General features: G+C 53.8%; 1 protein-coding gene across 5 annotated transcripts in view; it reads left to right on the plus strand.

Annotated features, from left to right (window-relative positions):
• The window catches only part of NCU02793, a gene marked incomplete at its 5' end in the record, with an annotated part of 34,205 nt that extends 14,955 nt beyond the window's left edge, over positions 1-19,250 (plus strand). For 2 of the 5 annotated variants that reach the window (XM_011394727.1, XM_011394729.1), the window contains 6 exons: positions 56-1,353; positions 1,454-3,745; positions 3,811-4,401; positions 4,480-15,085; positions 15,164-17,208; positions 17,279-19,250. In XM_011394727.1, coding sequence (XP_011393029.1) covers positions 56-1,353; positions 1,454-3,745; positions 3,811-4,401; positions 4,480-15,085; positions 15,164-17,208; positions 17,279-18,790 — 18,344 coding nt within the window. In that variant the 3' untranslated portion in view covers positions 18,791-19,250. Of the gene's footprint in view, positions 1-55; positions 4,402-4,479; positions 15,086-15,163; positions 17,209-17,278 lie in introns of all 5 variants that reach the window. The other 3 variants (XM_011394730.1, XM_011394731.1, XM_011394728.1) reach the window with 3 other exon arrangements.
• Positions 19,251-21,341: the final 2,091 nt, after the last annotated feature.

The raw sequence follows: 21,341 nt of genomic DNA on the forward strand, positions 1-21,341 counted from the left end.
ATTGCTTATCACATACGGTGGATCAGCAACTAATACTTTAATATTCTATTATTAGACTCATCACGCTCACGATACAACAACATGTCTGATCCTTTCACTATCGGCGGTGGACCTAAGGACATCCCTCCCCCTGAACCCATCCCTGAGGTGCCCTCGAAGCCCATTCCTGATGTTGGCTCCGATACTGCCACCCCTACCTCGGAGGCCAACAAGGAGCTTGGTGGTACTGTGAGACCTTCTGGCAAGAAGGGCCGCAAGAGAAGAAACTCGTCCCTTGCTATTGCTACCGACAAGGAAGAGGACGTTGATGACAACAACTCTGAGGCCGAACAAGGTGACTTGGACACTCAGCCCTCTGGCAGTGCGCCTGGCAAGAAGACCAGAAGGAACAGGAGAGGACGGAAGGGCAAAGACAAATCCACGCCTTCCTCCCCTTCCGTTGATACTGAGGGAACCGAGGACCAGGAGGCCTCGGATGGTGATGAGGAGCCCTCCTCTTCTGGCAGTTCGCAAGACGCCAATGCTGGCGCTGCCGGCGATGCGTCTGGGAAGAAGAGGAAGAATAGAAAGAAGGGATCCCAGGCGTCTTCCGGCCTTATGAGCCCGCCTCTGGAGCCGAACGCTGAGGTTGCCCAGCTCCATGCTCAGCTGGCTCAGCTTACCGATCTGGTTCAACAGCTGGTTGTCGAAAAGACCAGAAATTCTTCGGCGGACCAGGGTCGCAGTAGGCGAAACTCCAGTGTTACTAAGGGTAACCCCAAGATTCGCAGGACGTCCTCCGGAGGAGGTGGTGGCGACGGCGAGGCTCATTACGACAGTGACGGCAATTCCATCCACGACGAAGACGAAGAGCTCGACGACGACGACGACGACGACGCCGAGACGGGAGCAGCGGACGAGACGACCAAGGCGAAGCGCTTCATGGGCGTGCCTTACCGACGCGGCAGCAAGTCCAAGTCAGACAAGGGCGAAAAGGGCGACAAGGCCAAAGACAAGCATCAACAACAAGTAGGCGAAGATCCAACCTCTGAGCTCGAACATGCAGTCCTCAAGACTACTCCAAGGGAGGAAGATGAGCAGACTGGCAACTCCCCCCAAATTCGTGACGTTACCGCAGCTGACAACGAACGCACTCAACAAGAGCTCTTCGCAATCGACAACGTCAACGTCAACGTCATCAAAAATGAATCTCGGGATTCCGAAGCTGGGGTTGAATTCGCTCTTAGGCAGCAAGTCGTCATCGAGCGCCAAGGAGATGAGCACGCAAACGAGCAGTCCGGAGCCGAGCCCGAGGAACAGCTTCAGCAAGGACGGGGAGGAGGACGTTCCGGCCGAGGACAGACCCCCGGACCCGTCCAAGTACCCGCCGTCAGCCAGCAAGCCGGTCAAGAGCAAGGTGCGCCGAGCGATGAGCGGCTTGTCGAGGACGAGGGGCGCGCCCAGTCTGGAACAGATTCCCGAGACGGAGTTCGAGGACTCGGAGCTGGAGGACGGGGCGACTTCGCCTCCGCCGAAGCCGGGCATGATCAATCGCGCCATGACGGGCATGAAGAGTTTGGACAAGCTGGACTTCAGGAAGCCGAGGGCGTCGTCGGTGGGTGGGGAGACGGATCATCACAGACCCGCAACGGCGACGGATGCGGAGACGGAGTCGATCAATCAGGAGACTGCGTCGATCACGCAACCGAAGGGGTCGTCGGCCATGATGAAGAGGGCGTTCTCGGGCATGATTCCTACCACGTCCAAGCCACGAGCGAGCTTGGATCAGCAGTCCGAGACCGAGTCGATTTCCGGATCCAGCAGGCCGAGCATGATGAAGAGAGCCGTGTCGGGAATGATCCCGGGAGCGTCGAAGCCACGGTCGAGCATGGACTCGACGGCAGAGCACTCGGGCGAACGCAAGATGAGCATGGGCTCGGCGTTCAAGAACTTCAGCATGACGGGCAAGTCCCGGGACCAGTCGAGGACACGGGAGCCGACCAGCCGGGGACCGAGCATCGATCTGGGCTCGCAGGAGACGGACAGCATGGAAATCAGTCCGCACGAGAGTCCAGCGCTGAGACCCGAAGTGTCGCCGGATCCGCACCCGCAGCCGAAGCCGGGAATGATGAAGCGAGCGTTGACGGGCATGAACCCAGCCGCCTCACAACAACGGCCGGACATGGCGGAGCGCCGCGAATCCGAACCGGTTCTGGAGAAGGAGAAGCACAAGACGCTCGACCGGCTGACGTTCGGTATGATGTCAAGGTCTCACTCGACATCAACGGGCATGGGTACGCAGACTCCGGATTTGGGGTTCAACAGCGCCGAACAGGACGTGCTGGAGCCGTCGAGACCGGGATCTGGGTCGGGGTCTGGATCAAGCTCGATTCATCACCACCATTCGCAGCACTCGTCGGAAAAGAGCAAGACCAACAAGACGATGAAGATGCTCGGGCTGGGCGCATTCACAAAGAAGGACAAGCACCCGGAGTTGGGGGAGACGCCGCCGGAGATGAGCAGACCGGGTTCGTCCGGGTCGTATCAGGCAACGGCCACCAGCAAGCCCAGCAGGATGGATCGGACGATCTCCGGGATGGGCATGTCCAGGCCCAGGAAGAGTATAAGCCAAGAGACCCCTCCCCCGGACACGGACTCGAGACCGGGAACTGGATCGTCAATGCAGCCACCACAGCAGTCGCAGTTCCCGGTGAGACCGGATCCCAGCCCGGCGCCCAAGTCGAGAATGGCCAGCTTCAACAAGGTGATGACGCTGGGGCTGATCAAGGACAAGAGCGACAAGACTCCTACGCCCAGCCACCACGAGCCGGACACAGCGACGCAGACGCCCATGGAATCGTCGGCGAGCGCGCACTCGAACGGGTCGAGGCCGTCGAGCTGGAACAGCAACCAGTTCCCCGACCAACTGATGCCAGAGGGGAAGCCGAGCAAGTCGCAGACGAGAATGGGCAGAGCCATGTCTGCGCTAAGCATCCCGTCGGGCAGCAGGACCAGTGTCTCCCAGGAGAGACCGGCAAGCTCACACCCGGAGACAACGACCAGTGCCAACTTGACGGAGCCGACGGACGTGACGGACGCGCACTCGCATCACAGCCATCACTCGAATCAGACGACGACTACCACCACGACGACGACAGACAAGAAGGAAAAGTCAAAGATGTCCTTCAAGAGCGTGGTCACCCTGGGCATGGCGAGCAGCCATCGATCCTCGAGCAGTCGGAGACACAGCGTCGAGCACTCGTCCCAGACGCAGCCGCCAGCGATACAACAGCCGCCCGTGATGCCGAAGCTGGAACTTCCCAGCTTTGGACTGGGCGATTCCCTACTGGGATCTCCACCGGGAACATCATCGGGTCTGGGGTCGCTCTCCCCGCCAGCGACGTCATCGGGTGCCCCTCCTCCTCCTCCGCTGGGGGGATCGGTGTCAGCGCCGGGAACGTCGTACGGGTTCCCGAACGTGGAGACACCGTCGTCAGAGAGACCACCAAAGGATCCGGAGACGGCGAGTATGATGAATCAGCCCAAACCGGGGATGTTAGCGAGAACAAAGACGGCGATGAGTATAGGGAGTCGCAAGGATTGGAGGGACGAGTCGGAGACGACGGGGATGGGAGAGGAGAAGAAGGAGAAGAAGGTGATGAGCACGAGCGCCAAGGCGAATTGGAATCGGGCGCTGAAGGGCACGAAGGGGGTGGTGGGCATGGGAATGTTTATGAAGAAGGACAAGAAGGAGAAGGACAAGGGGGTTTAGAAGACGCTTTGTCCGAGACCGATGGAAGTGAGAATGCAGTTGGAGGTTTGGGGGTGAAGGATGGAGTTGAGGAGGTCACGGTGAGCCCTGAGGAGGTGGAACTACCTGCTTCACCTGAAGTCAATCCTGAGGAGGAGGTAGAACTGCCATGCTCTTCTCCCTCGATTCTTCTTCTCTCTGATGCTGCTGGGGAACAACTTGACGAAGCCGTTATCAAGCCAATTGAGCGGGACTTTGACCAGCAGCTTGAGAAAGACAACTCACTCAACCCTCAAGAGATTGGACTGCCACCTTCTCCCCCTCCAGCTATGTCCGAGATTGAGCCAATTGAACATATCATCATCAGTCAGCAATTCCAAACCGACCCATCTTCACATGCAGTCAATCCTGAAGATGTCCAGCTGCCCGCCTCTCCTTCACCTTCAGCTGAAGTGGCCGAAAGCGAAAACGAGCCAATTGAACAGGGCTTCAACCAGCGATCTCCCAGACACGCAATGAACCCTGAACAAGAAGTTTGGTCAACCCTATCAGATGCCGGGGATCTCACCGAATCCGAGCCGGCGGTTGAACAAGCCAAGCAGACAACCGTGGAGCCTCTCTCACCGGCCACCACCACTGCCGACCGCGACCAGGACCAGAACCCTGACAAGGTATGGATTCCACCTCTTTCCCCCCATGTACCCAATCGGATGTCTGGAATAAGTCTTGTGCTAATCCATATGCTGCAGTTCATTGGGCAGCAATCACACATCCCACTTTTCACGCCTGAGGCGGCTCAGCACGAGGAACCCGGCGACTTGGTGCTGCCAACTTCTGAGGCGGCGACTACTAACCTTCCCTCGTCTTCTTCCCCACTCCTTCCTTGTCGTTCTTCCCGCTCTTCCATGTCTGGTGCTTCTGAAGAGCTTCCATCCGAAACTACCTCTCCTAACCTTGTTTCAACTACTACTGCCGCTACTATTGCTACAACAACAACAACTATCGCTGCCACTGCCACTACAAGCTCTGCTGCTGCTGTCAACACCGCGTCGTCCCAGGCTACCGAAGCTAGTACTACTACCGACGAGCATGCCCCGTCACAACGCGCGGCTGCTCGTTCTTCTTTTTCCTCCTCTTCTTCTTCACTTAGAATGACCGAGCCTGAAGAAGTGGAGCTTCCTCCATCTCCCTCATCACCGGCGCCGCCGCACCATACTGCGCCCAGGCCTGAGGAGGTGGAGTTGCCGGCTTCGCCTGTTACTACTGTCACTGTCAATGTCAATCTCAATGAGGCTCATCACCACCACCAATTTGCTCAAGATATCGACGTCGACAACACCAAGCCTAAAGGCGATCAGCACGTCGAGGATGATCCCAAGTCAGACAGCGAACTAAGCCTTGGCCAGCACGCCGACCAACGTGGCCAACACCCTATTTCCGAGATCAGACCCACAGATATCCGACTGCCGCTCTCACCGAAGGTTACCCCTGAAGGTGTGGTGGAGCTTCCCGCCTCCCCTGATTCAGAATCCACACCTATCATCATCGACGAACAGCTTCAGCTTCAGCCGCTGCATTCTTCTCATGGTGACGACGAACAACAACTTTCTTCTCAATCACCACCACCCAAGGTCACCACCACTGCCGATACTCATGCGCAACCGTCATCATCCTTGGAGTCCCCTGCTGTTCTAATGGCCGTCCCAAGCTCCCTGGACATGCCACCACCACCCGAGGATATTGAACTGCCGCCCTCACCTACTGATGGGGTGGAGCATCGAGAGGAGAAACCAATCGTCGCCGAGATTCATGAGCGTGTCAAGTCACCTGTTAGCGGTCATCAAGATGTAGAGATCCCGACTTCTCGTGAGCATTCGCCTGCTCATTCGCCCGCGGTTGAAGTTTCTAAGTCCGAGGTTCCGACTGCTGCTGCTGAGCCTGAGGTTTCTGAAGTGGAGGATCTTGCGTCGCAGTCGAAGCAGAAGACGTTGGCTGAAGAGTTGGAGGAGTTCGATGGGTCTGGGTCTCCTTCTCCCGAAGTTGATAACCGAGATGCGGAGCTTGTATCTTTTACTGGACTTACCAAGGATGCTGAACTCTCATCTGCACACTCATCGCCCATGGATGCACCTACGGATGTAGAGCTCCCAGCCTCACCTTCTCCCAAGCCTGAGACCGACGACCAAGACAAGGACCTTCCAATCACCACCGAGTCCCACGAAGCCATCGCCAATGTTACAATCCCAACTTGGACTTCGCCCACGGTCTCGCCCAAGGTCAAGCCAGAAAACATCGAGCTTCCGCCTTCTCCACAGCGCCCTCAGCTCTTGCCTTCACCTAATATCGTACCCGGCTATCAATTCTCGCCTGAGCCTATCTCTGACGATGAGCGACTACCGCTTTCGCCCGATGATGAGTTTGAGGATGATGATGACGATGATGGGTCGCCAGTTGATGTCGAGCAATATGAGCGGAGCTTTAGTGATGATCCCCAGGAGGAGGGGTTCGCGTCTTCGCCTGATGAGGCAACAGTTGATCATGTTGAAGTCCAGCATTCTCCTCCTTCCCAAGGTTCACCCGCATTCGCGTCGTCGTCGCCAAGAATTTCACCGGCGCAAGTGGAACTCCCCGCCTCTCCTGTTGAGTCGCCCAATTTCGCTCCTGCTTCATCGTCCCCTTCGCCAAAGAGCACACCGGAGGACGCGGTGCTTTCGCCTGCGCTTGAAGCGGCAATGGAGTTCACGCCTTCGTCGCCTGTGGAGCGCTCGGTTCCTTCGACTAAGGATACCACAATGTTTGAGGAAAGGGGTGTTTCGTCTGCATCTGCATCTGCACCTGCACCTGCGCCTGAGGAGGAAAATGTTCAATTTGCGCCTGCGCCGTCGTCCGAAGTACAACACCCAGCTTCGCCCAAGATTTCATCCGAAGATGTGGGATTGCCAAAGTCACTCTTGCCTGAGGCCGAACACGAAGAGATGGAGCTTCCGATTACTGCCGCTGCTGCTCAATTGCCTGAAGATGTTGAGCTGCCGATGTCGCCTGCCGAGACTGAGCCCAAAATCCACGAACTGCCAATTACGAAAGAGATTCCTACTGCACACGAGCTCCCGACTTCCACTTTGCCAAAGATCTCGCCTGAGGAGGTGGAGCTGCCAATGTCGCCTGAGGTTGAAGTCCCGACTCCCGCGCACGAAGTCATCCAGAGTCTCGGCGATCAATCTGACAACATTCACAAAGTTTCATCTTCGCCCAAAATCGCGCCTGCGGACATCGAACTCCCCACCTCTCCCGAAAACAACGTCCTAGACTCACCCAAGACACTGCTGCCTGGAGATTCTAGTTTGCCCGAGTCGCATTTAACCGAGGCGCAAGTTGAAAAAGATATGGATCTTTCAACAGCCGCTGAGCAGGATGACCAAATCGTCGACGAACAATCTGATAATGATCTCGAAGTATCTACTTCGCACAAGATCGTTCCTGAGGAGGTTGAACTGCCTCGCTCGCCTTCTTCGCCTGTGCCTGTGGAGGGCTTGGATGTCAATGAGATTCAGCACTTGCATTCGAGTCAGATTATCCCGCCGCATGTTCAGCGTGCGGATTCGACCTGGGGTGAGGCTGAGCTTGAGGTTGAACTTCCTTCCTCACCTTTGACTGAGATTGCACACAAGGAGGATGAGCTTCCTGCTTCTCCTGTGAAGGAGGCCGCGACTGAGGAGGTTGAGGTTCCTGCTTCCCCTGTGAAGGAGGCCGCTTCTAAGGATATTGAGGTCCAAAAATCGCCATCGCCCGCGGCTGAGTTGGATGTCACTGAGATTCAGCACTTGCATTCAAGCCAGATTATTCCTCCGCATGTTCAGCGTGCGGTATCCCCTGCAGTAATTCATGAAGAGGTGCAATCCCCGACTTTGCCTGATGTTGTACCTGAAGAAGTCGAGCTTCCTGCTTCTCCTGTGAAAGAGGCTGCGCTAGAGGATATCGAGGCACTAAGATCGCCATCGCCCGCGGCTGAGTTGGATGTCACTGAGATTCAGCATTTGCACTCGAGTCAAATTCTCCCTCCGCATATTGAGCGTGCTGTTTCGTCTAATACTGTTCCTGAGGACGTCAAGGCTCCTGCCTCACCTTCGGCTGAAACTGCACCCAAGGAGGATGTGCTTCCGCGCTCACCCTCGCCTGGCGCTGAACTGGACGTTACTGAGATTCAGCACTTGCACTCGAGTCAGATCCTTCCTCCACACATTCAGCGTGCGGATTCGACCTGGGGTGAGGTTGAGCCTGAGGAGGTTGAGCTTCCAAAGCCGCCTGTGGAGGAGATCGTACACGAAGAGGTTCATGTGCCGGCTTCGTTCAAGGTTGTTTCTGGTGAGGTTGAGAATCCAGCTTCAAGTCCATCTTCGCCCAAGATCGCAGCCGAAGAGATGGACATTCCGCGCTCACCTTCGCCTGTGGATAACCTGGATGTTACCGAGCTTCAACATCAGCATTCAACTCAGATCATTCCACCCCACACTCAACGCTCCGTGTTGCCTACAGCCCAAACCCAGGCCGTTCCCGAAGAGATTCAGCTTCCTGCTTCGCCATTGGAACAGTTCACGCCTGAGGAGGTTGAACTGCCACGTTCATCTTCACCAGTGGAGGCGAAATTGGATATCGTCGAGATGCAGCATGAACACTCGGCTCAGATCCTTCCCCTGTACGTTCAGCGTGCTGATTCAACTTGGGGTGAGGTTGATCCTGAGGACGTTGATCTTCCGACTGGGCCTCTAAAAGAGATTATGCCCGCGGAGGCTGAGCTCCCGGGATCGCCATCGCCTGTCGAAGATGAATTGGATGGCGCCAAGCTTCAAGCCGCTCACGAAGAAGTTGAGCTCCAAGCTTCTGAGCCTACCTCGCCCAAGATCACACCGGAAGAAATTGAGGTTCCACGCTCGCCGTCGCCTTTCGATGAGTCCAAGATCACTGAGCTTCAGCATCTGCATTCGGCCCAGATCATTCCCAGGAATATCCACTATGCGACTTCCTCTTCCGGCTCGCCAAAGATCATTCCAGAGGAAGTTGAACTGCCTGCTTCGCCTGTGGAGGAAGTGGACGTTGATGAACTTCAGCGATTCCACTCTAGCCAGATCATTTCTCCGCATATTGAGCGCTCCGCTTCGCCAACTATTGAGGAGGTTGTTCCTGAGGAGGTTGAACTTCCAGTTTCGCCTGTGGAACAAGTGGACATTGAGCAGCTGCAACATTTGCACTCGCGCCAGATCATTCCTCCGCATATTCAGCATCCCGCCTCGCCTTCTCCTAACGCTGAACTTCTGGCCTCACCCAAGGTTACTCCTGAAGAGGTAGAACTCCCGGCTTCGCCTGAACTTGTCCCTCAAGATATCGAGCTTCCAGCTTCGCCAATCGACGAGGCTGAACAAGCTGAACTTCCCATTCTTACTAAAGAATCCGAGGCCAGCGTTGATCAACAAATCGATGACTTGGAGGAGGAGGAGGATGCTAGGAGTGCCGCTCTTGAACTCCCATCCTCTCCTGAAGTCAAGCATGAAGTTCAGCCTGAAGAGATGGAATTGCCTCTTTCGCCTGTTTTGAAGCCTGAGGAGGTTGATCTTCCTGCTTCTCCTGAGGTTGTTCCTGAAGAAGTCGAACTGCCGGTTTCCCCGGTGGATGATTTGGCTGATGTGCAGCACCTTCCTCAACCCGACGATGTGCCAGAGGAAGCTGTTCAGGAGAATGTCAATCTTGAGATTCCGTCTTCACCTGTAATTGCACCCGAAGAAGTCGAACTCCCACTTTCTCCCAAGACAGCCCCTGAAGAGGTAGATGTTCCCGCTTCTCCTGTGGTTGAGGTCGAAGAACAGCCTGCAACCGTCTCTGAGCCGTCTGAACGGAGCATCAATCTTGAAGCCGACATTGCCCCACAAGAAGAGATCGAGCCCCCGTTCTCTCCTGTCGCAAAGCCCGAGGATATCCAGCTTCCTGCCTCCCCTGAAGTCATCCCTGAAGATGTGGAACTGCCCCTTTCTCCTATCGTTGAGTTGGAACATCAGCTTCCCATTGAGCCTGTCAATTTTGAGCTCCCATCTTCGCCCAAGCTTAAGCCCGAGGACCTTGAGCTACCTTCTTCGCCTGAGATCATTCCTGAAGACGTAGAGCTTCCCGCTTCTCCCGTGGTTGAGTTGGCAGATGAACAGCTGCCAGTCGAGCCTGAGCAATCTGCGCAGGCCATTGAAGTTTCCGAAGAGGATACCAAACTCCCGTCTACGCCAATCGTCAAGCCTGAGGACTTGGAACTTCCTGCTTCTCCTGAGGTGCTGGCTCAAGATGTGGAACTTCCGCCTTCGCCTGTCACCTTATCCGAAGATGTGGAACTTCCGCCTTCTCCGATGGTTGACTTGGAACATGAGCAGCTCTCAGTTGAGCCTGTCGATCTTTCCGACGTTCAAGAGCAGCAAGTCGAAGAGCAACTTGACAAGCACACTGCACCCGAAAGTTCGCCCGTCCTTCTACCTAAAGAAGTGGAGCTTCCGACTTCCCCTGCGACGAAATCCGAGCAAGAACCGATTGAACCTGTCCGACAGAGCTTCGACTCGGACCTCTACTACGATGCTGTTGACAGCAAGGGCAAACAACCCGCAACCGATGCTGAGGAACTAACACAACAGGGCGATGCCGCAAAGACCGATTCGGCACAGAAATGGGAAATGGTCGACAATGTCGACGATGTTGATGATCTTGATTCTATTGACGGTGCCGATTCAGAGATTTCGGAAAACGGCCTACTCACCGAGGCCCCAACAAGTAAGCAACCGAACCAACCAAAACCAACCCGAAAACGGGAAGAAGTGGCTGCTGCGATCGAGCGATCGGAAGATGATGCCCCCATCATACCTCGAGACCCTTCAAGTACTACTACTACTACTGGCGACGGACATCATGCTGACATTCTCAGCCGCGAAGCAGAAGACAATGTGGACCTTCGTCGGTCAGCTGGTGGGTCGCCAGTTCCAACTTCCACGTCGATAGCAGCAGCCACCGCCGCAGCAGGAGCAGCAGCACTCGCTGCGGCCACCGTGAATGAGCTCCTTACAACAACAACCAAAAACGATGAACCGGAACTGAGCGAGACCGTTGAGGTCCACCCCGCCGTCAAGGGTGCCATCAATAGAGGCTTCGATGAGTACGATTATGCTACTGCCCTATCTCCCACCACGGTCGGCCTCGGTCTCATTGAGGACGCCCCCATGGATCTTTACCCTACGGATGGGCCCTCTCCCAAGCTTCTCTCCGCTTCCACCTTTCCTCTCGAGGAAGCTGGAGACGATGACGGCGATTACTTCAATAACGTCGAGTTGCCCGAGGGTGCTATTTTCGAAGAACTTCCTTCCGAGGCGGAGGAGCCTGCTCACGAGCACGCCAGCCACTTCACTCATGACCCGCCCTCCGAGCCCGAGGAGCATGAGGTCAAGAAACCGAGGGAATCAATCGAAGAAACGCAAGGGTTTGAGACCCTGTTCGCTCCTCGCACGCCCATGCCATACGCCTCAACAAGGGAGACACTAGTCAAAGAATCTCCCAAGCCCACTACCCCGTCTCCGTCCGCCGAACAGACACGCCAACCCCCCAAGCAGGCAGAGCCAGTCAGACACAAGCGCATCAGGTCCACCGAGCCAGCACGTCTCAGCAACGAAGCCCTCGCAGCATCCCTCTCACCACGCGCCAAATCCTCATCAGTTAGAAACTCGTGGCCCGCTTTTACTACCACTGGAAAAGCCAAAGCGCTCGCCGCTTCCTTCCTCGAGTCTTCCTCCGTCAACCGTGGCTCTTCCCCTGTTACGCCTCGCTTCCCGCCATCGGCATCATCCATGCACCAGCAGCAACCGCCAGTCTCAGTTCTGCTCAAAGAACAAACCCAGCGCCAGTCGCGCGAACTCGCAGCCAATTATCTCGAGACGTTCGCAGACGACCGTAAAGTCCGATCCAAATCCAGACCGCGTCAGCCATCTTTTTTTGGTGGACATACGGCACCCAACGCCGCCAATAGGGTGGTGCCGGTGCCAGTTGATTTGGATTCGTTGGGAGAGACTATCGTTCCTGAAAAAGAAGAGCCGGCTCGGCCTCCGTCTGTCAGCTCGGTAGACTCTATGGGGTCGCCCACGACGACGCATGGACAAGCACAGGACCAGTCTATGGCTTTAGAGATGGCTGTTTCGTATCTGGACGATGAAGGAGAGGACGTCGGTGCTGTTCCGATGGTGGTTACACCTGGCGTGGAAATGGAAATTACGCCTAGCCCGGAGAGTTCACCTGGGTTGCAGCCGGAAGAGGAGGAAATAACAAGGGAGCGCGAGGCCGAGGTAAAGGTTGCGCAAGAGCCGGAGCCGGAGCCTGAACCTGAATCTGAGCCGGCAGCAGAAGATGATGAACATGATGCTTCTCCCGAGTGGGGACGAGGGATGTCTCTGCCTAGTGTGGAAATCCAGCCCGCTACTCCTAGGGCTGTACCCGAAGAGGAAGAGGAAGAGGTTGAGTCTTTGTTTGACATTCCTGTGCAGCATGCGCATGCGCCGCATGAGGTTGAGACTCTGTCGACGGTGATGGAAGAGTCGGAGCCTACTGATGAGGAGGAGGAACCCACGTCAGCACTGGCGCATACACATGAGGCGCCTGTTGTTGACAAGTCTGAACATGATGAGCGTCCCCTTTCACCTGAACAACTCCCCGAGGAATATCACGACACTCCGTCGGTTGAGATTGACGTTGATGAGCTCCAGCGGTTGCATTCACGACAAGTCATCCCGCCTAACCTACAACGTCAAGTTCCATCATCGCCCAAGATTGCACCTGAAGAAATTGAGCTCCCTTCCTCGCCTGAACTCCACGAGACATCTCGAGATACTCCAGCGGATATCGATACTGCTGAGCTTCAGCATTCAGGACAAATCCTTCCGCCCAACCTACAACGTTATATTGCTGAGCTCCAGCGGTTGTATCCGAGCCAGATCGTTCCGCCCGACCTACAACGTCAAGTCCCGTCATCGCCTGAAGTCAAGCTTGAAGAGGTTGAACTCCCTTCCTCGCCTGAACTCCACGAGGCATCGCAAGATACTCCAGGCGATATTCACATCACTGAGCTCCAGCAATTACACTCAAGGCAAATCATTCCGCCCAAATTACAGCATCCGGCATCATCCCCTCCCCAAATCAAGCCCGAAGAGGTGGAACTCCCAGCTTCGCCTGCACTTCGCGAGGAATTTCAAGATACTCCAGCCGATATCAACATCACTGAGCTTCAGCAGTTGCATTCAAGACAAATCCTTCCGCCCAACCTACATCGTCATATTGCTGAGCTTCAGCGGTTACATTCAAGACAAATCCTTCCGCCTAACCTAGAACGTCATATTGCTGAGCTCCAACGGTTGCATTCAGGACAAATCGTTCCGCCTAACCTACAACGTCAGGCCTCACCCTCGCCTCCTCCCCAAGTAAAGCCCGAAGAGGTTGAGCTCCCTTCCTCGCCTAAAATCCCCGAGGAACCTCAAGATACTCCAGCGGATATCAACGTTGTTGAGCTCCAGCAATTGCATTCAGGACAAATCCTTCCGCCTAACCTACAACGTTATATCGCTGAGCTCCAGCAGTTACACTCAAGACAGATTCTCCCGCCCAGTCCACAGCGCCAGGCCTCACCCTTGCCTCCTCCCCAAATCAAGCCCGAAGAGGTTGAACTCCCTTCCTCGCCTACCCTGAAGCCGGAGGATGTCGAGCTTCCTAGTTCCCCGGTGGAGGAAACAATCCCTGTTGTCGCTACGGGCTTGGTTGCCGCTGGACTTGCGCTTGTTTCTGAGGTTTCGAAGGACAACAGAGATCATTCTGTTGAGGAGGAGGAGGAGGAGGAGAACGATTCCGCACCTGCTCCTCTACAACCAGTCGAAGATCACAACAGCAGACATGTGAATGACGAGTTCGAGGACTTTTACCGTCCTGCCACGCCAAAGGTGTACCCTGAGGAGATTGAACTCCCTGCTTCTCCTGAGATCATCAAGCCCCAGGATATCGAGTTGCCTGTCTCGCCTCGGGTTTTGACGGGGGAGGTTGAGTTGCCTGCTTGGCCTCTCAATGAACCCGAAGACGTGCAAGTTGTCTCTGATTCTAAGTCCGAGGCGGATGAGCAAGATATGACGACGCCGATTGTTGAATCTCATGTTGCAAAGCCCGAGGAGATTGAACTACCTTCATCTCCTGCAATAGTACCTGAGGACATCGATCTTCCTTCTTCACCTCGGATGGTTCCTGAGGAGGTTGAGCTTCTTTCTTCGCCTGCCAACGAACTCGAAGATGCCGAGCTCTCCTCAGACTCTGACTCCGAGGCGGACGAAGACAGTACGCCAGTTGTTGAAGCTCATGCCACGAAGCCCGAGGAGGTTGAACTTCCTTCATCTCCTGCCATTGAAGCCAGGAATTTTCAGCTTCCATCTTCTTCTGTCGAACCTGAAAATGCAGAGCTCGCCTCTGACTCTGACTCCGAGTCAGACGAGGATAGTACGCCAATTGTTGAAGCTCATGTCACAAAGCCTGAGGAGGCTGAACTGCCTTTTTCACCTCAACTCGTACCTGAGCACATTGAGCTTCCGTCTTCGCCTGTCAATGAACCCGAGGATGCCGGGTTCGCCTCTGACTCTGACTCTAGCTCCGAGGCAGATGCCACAAAGCTCGAGGAAATCAAACTACCATCATCTCCCGCAATGGTACCTGAGGAAATCGAACTTCCTGCTTCCCCTACCGTGCAACCCGAACAAATCGAAGTCCCCTCTACACCCGAGCCTGAACATGAGCATGAGTTCCACTCTGAGCCTGAGCAAGAGACGACAATCGACCCTCTACTCGACTCGGAAGCGGAATATGAAGACGAAGAAGACGATGACTACGACCCGCTAGCCGACCTCCTCCCGTCTCCGGATATGAGCCCAGCACAACACCATGAGCGCTACGAGCGGGAACTTCCGCATCCGCATCCACTCATGATGCACCCCGTCGACTACTCAGCCCCGCAACAACACGGGTATGAAGAATCCGAGGAGGTTCATACTCCAGTGTATACTGAACCAGTCGAGTTTTGGCATTCGCCCGAGTTGAGGTACCATTGCTCACCGGAGCTCAGGTCAGCGGATCATCAAGAGTTTGCGTCTTTCCCTGAGGTCAATCCCGAGGATGTGCAGCTGCCTGCATCGCCTGATTATGGTGCGGAAGAGGAGGAAGAAGAAGAGGATGGTGGATTGTCTCGTGACGCCCCAGCAGACGACGACGAATGGGAGAGCGAAAGCGGAAGCGAAAGTGAGAATTATGATCGTGATGATGGTAAGCAGTCCTTTTTTTAATGTTTCAGACAGACAGATGATATCGGAACATGTTGCTAATGATTTCATCTAAATGCAGAACATCAAGTTCACCAAGCACAAAGCGTCGCAATTGTGGCCGGCACCGTTGCCGTGCTTGGCGGCGCTGCGCTCGTCGCGAATAGTTTGAAGAAAGAAGAGAGAGCGGAGGAACAGATTGATAGTGAAAATGATGAAGAGCGTGAGGAGACAGAAAGTGAGGATGATGAAGAGAAGGATAGAAGTGAGGATGAGGATGACCAAGTCAAACCTGTCACGATCACGCGGAGTGATGACAAGCGAGGAGACAGTGAGGATGAAGAATCGGACGGAGAGCCTGGTGAGAGGGATGGACGGTCTGGAGACGACCTTGAAGATGAAGAAGCAGGTGAAGAGGACGTAGAGGATGTCCATGGTGGGGACAACGAGGGTCTTCCCGAACCAAGTCTCAACCGCCAAGATTCCGAGACCGTTCCCAAGGCCATCAGAGAAGGAGCGCCGATGCCGTGGGCAATGAAGAGCAATCGTCGGGAAGATTCCAGCTCGCCTCCCGTGGTTGAGCAACGCAGGTTTTCATTCCCTGATGACATTGCGGAAGAGGAAGCATTTACCGTCAGTCGCTCGAACACGGCGATTGAAGGCGGTGGTGACACGAATCATGGGGAAGGTCCGGCAGGCAGTCACGCGACATCGGATCAAAGTCATCAACATCAACAAACGCCCAGCGCGCCCATGTCCACCATCTCAGACTATGCGCATTCTTACAACAGTCTACCGACATTGCAAGAGGAAGACTGGGCAACGGATGACGACAGGAACAGGCACGACAAGGACGGCGATTCACCCGTCAACAAAGCCAATATCACGGGACTTTTCAGATACGGGACTCCCATCATGGATCCCAACCGCGATAGCGTTCTTACCGTGGCGGCCCGGGGCTCACCGCAGATGTCCCGGTACGCGGTGTTCAACGAGCAGTATCACCAACAGCAACTTGAACGACAAGCTCAAATCCAGGAGGAGGATCTGAGAGAGAGAGGGGTTGATCTACGGGATTTTGCCAATAGCCCATCTGCCGGCAGTGATCGGACCGAGACTGGCCCTTCGTCTCCTCAGAGAACTACTGAGACTCCCAAGGTGCAGGAACCAGTGCCTGAGAGTTCCGAGGACAATGTGGAAGTCGTCAAGGAGCAGCATTCTAGCGAGAAGGCAAGGAAAGAAACACCGCAAGACAAGCCTGAGCAGCACATTCCCAAAACCTTGCCAGGCCTGGGAGTGGCGCTGAGGCCAACAGGCGCTTTGCGGAGCGTCTCGGACATCAGCAAGCAGCTGCAATCAGCACTCACAGGCCAATCACCATCACCGGTTGCCCGGCCAATCCCTTCGAATACTGGTGTTGCACGACTGCGCACTCCCGAACCACTGAGTGCCACCAACAATAACAACAACCTCAGCTTGCGGCCTGACAGTCCAGGCAGCAGCAGCATCAGCATCAGCAGCACCAGCCGGTCTCACACAAGCACTCCCCCGCTCAGGCGGATGGACAAGCGAGCCACTGGCAATCTGCGCTCCCTCTCCTCTGGCAGCCAACAGGATGCCGCCGCCAAGTCGGCATTCCTTGGTACACTTGCAGAAGGCGAGGGAGGAGCCCCGGCCGATGCTGAAGGGCCAGGTTCCAGAAGCAGCATTGGCCCTGTCAGCCCAACAACCCCCTCGCGTGCTCAACCCCCCCGGCCTCGCAGTGACACATCGGGATCGTCGCCGACAGCTGCCCCTGCTGCTGCCCCCCACCAAAGCCAGGCCCCAGCCACCCCTAGTCCTCCCCGGCCCAACACTAGCAGGGCCACCAGCGCTAACAGCGTAATCCCTGGTGCAGCTGCCCCTGCCCTGGCATTGGGCACCAGCCCTGTTGCCCATGGTGGTGACGACAACACCAACAACAACAACCTCGTCGACAAGGACAAGAGCAAAGACAAGCAGCAGCAGCAGCAGCAGCACAAACAAGCCGTGGCAACGCCCCGGGCTCTTTCTGTCACATCTGCCACGCCCGTCGCCAATGAAGGCCGCACCCGATCTAAGGGGTCAATGGATGTGCCCGACGTTTATGTAAGTGTTTTGTCCCTCATTGAAAACTGCTGCGTGAAAAGCAACGCTGACACGACAATTGCTCCCACAGGATGGCTTAGGCGAAGGTCGCCTGGGATCCCCGCGATCACCTGCCCGCCCGCCCAGCTTGCGCAAACGACACAGTGCCCAGCTCATTGACCTGGAAGCCAGACTTGCCCAGTTGATGGCCGAGAATGCCGCGCTGCAAAAAGCCAAAAACGACGCCGAAGCCGAATTGTCCCAACGCAATGCCGACCTGGCCAGCATCCTTGCCGACAAAAATGTCGAGATTGAGAACCTCCAGCGGGAAATCCAAGAAACCCAGGAAACCTGCAACCGACTCGAGGAGACATATGAGGGTCTGAAGACTTCCACCTCGGCCATCGCTGTCAAGCACAACGAGACGGTGCGCGCTCTCGAAGAACAAGTCAGGAAAGCCGCCGAGGAACTCGCCGCCGCTCAAGGCAATCACGAACAGGAATACACCAAGGCCATTGCAGAGAAGGATGCCCAGATCGCCCACCTCCGCGCCCAATTGAACGCCCAAACCGCCCAGATCCGCGAGCTGCAGGAGCAAATTGAAAGCCAACAAATTGCTCGGTCACCGGAACCCACCGCAACAGACGACTTCCTCGACCTTCACGACGTCGACTACTTCGACCAGCGCCTCTCTCAGCTCTGCGCCCACGTCCAGCAATGGGTCCTCCGCTTTTCCAAGTTCAGCGACATGCGCCACTGCCGACTGACCTCGGAGATCAACGATGAGAAACTCATCGACCGGCTCGACAACGCCGTCCTCGACGGCTCCGACGTCGACGTCTACCTGGCTGATCGCGTGCGCCGCCGCGACGTCCTCATGTCCATGACCATGACCATGATCTACGAATTCGTCTTCACCCGCTTCTTGTTCGGTATGGACCGCGACCAGCGCCAGCGCCTCAAGTACCTCGAGAAACAACTGTCGGAAACTGGCCCCGTGCACGCCGTCCGCCAATGGCGCGCCGTCACTTTGACTCTGCTCAGCCAACGAAGGAATTACAAAGCGCAGCGTGATCGCGACACGGAAGCAGTCGTCCAAGCTATTCTCGACGCATTGGATAAGATCCTGCCGCCTCCTTCGGACAAGGAAAAAGTCATTCTGGACCAACTGCGCCGTGTGGTGCGGGAAGCAGTCAAGCTCTCCATTGAAATGCGAACCCAGCGCGCAGAGTATATCATGTTGCCTCCTTTACAGCCAGAGTACGACGAGAGCGGAGAGTTGGTTGAGACGGTCAGCTTCAATGCCGCGCTGATGAATGAAAGGAGTGGGGATGTGGATGTTCCCAGCGCAGAAGAGCTGGAGAGGCAGAGGGCCACGGTCCGAGTCGTGTTGTTTCCGCTGGTGATTAGGAAGGGGGATGATTGGGGGAGGGGGGATGACGAGGTGGTGGTTTGTCCGGCGCAGGTGTTGGTGCAGAGACCGAGGAAGCAGAGGAGTGCTGCTGGTGGGAGGGTTGTTAGTGGTCAGAAGGCGCGGGAGCCGGTGGCGCAGGGGATGAAGGGGGGAGATGAGATGATGGGTGGGATGGGGAGTCAGGTTTGATTGTCTGATGGATGGTGGATTGAAGCACGGATGGAAGGCATGTAACATGGAAAATGGAAAATAAGCACAATGATGGAGGAGGAGGAAAGGAAAGGGAAGGGAAGGAGAGATAGACAGGAAGAAAAGAAGGAAGCAAGGAAGGAAAACATGACGATGAGATGACCTAAAAAGAATCTTCCGACTTACTTGGTAATTTCATGTCTTGTCGTTACTGTTTGGTCTTGCGTTGTTTTATTGTTTTCAGTTATTAGTTAGTTACTCGGTCGATGGTCGTCGGAGTTGGCAGGCGCAAATTTGAATTTGTTTTGCTCTGCTTTGCTTTGCTTTTGTCTTGAATTCAGTTATGATTTGTCGCTGTTCATCTCTCCAGTTTTCGATTTTGGGTCTTCGCTTTTGTTTCGGTGACCGGATAATAGATAAATATATGAATCGATTTGATAATGAACCTGTTTCAGCTGTTTAGAATGAAAATGTTGGCCTTTCCATTTGTTTCTTAACGTTCTTAACATGGAGAGCTGTTGAGTACTGCGTGGGTAGTGGGTAATAATGAGGTGACAGATGGTGTTATAATCAATGACTTCTCACGCAAACATAAGTACATAAGTGAAGTTAGTACTTTGGCATGATTCCTCCCCTACCTACCTACCTACCCTCCTCGTCCGAGACAAAATAGTTGAGACCTAACATTATACCTTGTGTACCTGGTATACGCCTACTACGCATCCAAGCATCTTTGTTGTACCTTTTATTTTAATTTCTAAGGAATTATCTTCCTAGACAGCAATATCTAAATGGGAATCTGGACTAGCCGATGTCTTCTGAAGTATTGTAATTGTCATTACATCTTCTAATGACCTTTTCTTATTTTAGTCATAACAAGCGGCATCAAACTACTTCTTCACCTAACCTAACTTGTTAGCTAGTCTAATTTATTTCCTTCCAGACGAACACAAGTCCCTACCCTCTTACGGTTTTACTAAACTGAAATAGAGCAAAACCCATACCAACATAAGAAGAACATCCTACTCAACGTACGTAAAGCTGGGTAAGTGTAACTAGGAGTAGCAAATCTGGAGGTGTCAGCAGCAGCAGCAGCAGTAGTTGCTTTCGTTGTTGTATAAAGGTCATTTGAGATAAACCCAAATACCACAGTCAACAACTACTATACTAAATATGATTAGTGAGAGTAAGGATGGACATACTTCCTCAGCGAGATATATACATAAATCCAGAGGTTTATCAATTCTTCAGAAGGGCAAAGATACCTAGGTATAGTTAAGTACATAGAATTTCTAGCTAGACAGACAGACACGTCTTGTTCACCTACCTCATAATAATAGAAAGCGGGCTCGCCTCTAGACTTAAGCGGGTTAATTCGTGTTTTTGTGGAGATTTGAATTATTTTGTCATTGCCTCCTTCGATAGGTAGGTACCTAGTGTTCTTTGAAAAAGGAAGTCTTCTATTAACAACTGTTAGATACGCACTGGTTGTTACTTTGCCTAGGTAGGTACCTAGTAAATAGTTAGTTGTTTATATTAGTATCTAGGTATTCTCGGTTAGCATCACATTACTTGTGAAGCACGTCTTTGCGTGACGATCATTAATTGTTGTTGTTGTTTTTTGTTTTTTTTTTATTCCCAGGAGCCGACTGACAAAAAAAGTATACCTCAACATTGAGGTTTAAATACGGAAGAAAAAGAAAACCAGAAAAAAAAAGAAAAAGAAAACAGATAGGTAGACATAATAAATATCAATAGCACTTATTTAGGTAGGTAGGTACCTCTAGGTATCAACATTCTATATCTTCTAGTAAGTAATGTCTTCCTTAGGTACCTAGTATAGTTCCCACCTGTAGGTAGGTACCTGTCATGTTATCCCCCTACATCTACCTTACCTTAGCTTACTTATCTATCTATCTCTCCGCCTATCCCAGCTGCCTTGGATATACATACATACATATATATACATATTTCCTTTCCTTTCCTTTCCTTTCCTTTCCTTTCCTTTCCTTTCCTTTCCTTTCCTTTCCTTTCCTTTCCTTTCCTTTCCTTTCCTTTCCTTTCCTTTCCTTTCCTTTCCTTTCCTTTCCTTTCCTTTCCTTTCCTTTCCTTTCCTTTCCTTTCCTTTCCTTCCTCCATCCATCTTCCATCCATCTTTCTTATCTTCTCTGTCTGTTTGTCTGTCTGTCTGCCTGTCTGTCTGTCTGTCACTTGTCCATTCCTCCTCCTCCTCCTCCTCCTCCTCCTCCTCCTCCTCCTCCTCCTCCTCCTTTTCTGTATTTTTACCCTCCGTGTCCTCCGTGTCCTCCGTGCTCTCCTTGTTATTGTCCTCGTCCCGTAGCTTATCGACATAACCAAAGCCCACCACTCATCCACCAACCTAACCATTTACCGTTTCTTGAAAATAGGAAATTAAAAAAAAAAAAAAAAAAAAAAAAACCTGTTAGAGAAGGGAGAAAAGTAAAGAGAGAGTGGATAAAAGAAAAAAAAATTAAAAAAAAATAAAGGAAAGAGAAATACTAGTCAGAGGCCAGTCAGTCCGTTACATTCC

Source organism: Neurospora crassa, linkage group I, assembly GCF_000182925.2.
Source record: "Neurospora crassa OR74A linkage group I, whole genome shotgun sequence".
NCBI classification, from domain to species: domain Eukaryota; kingdom Fungi; phylum Ascomycota; class Sordariomycetes; order Sordariales; family Sordariaceae; genus Neurospora; species Neurospora crassa.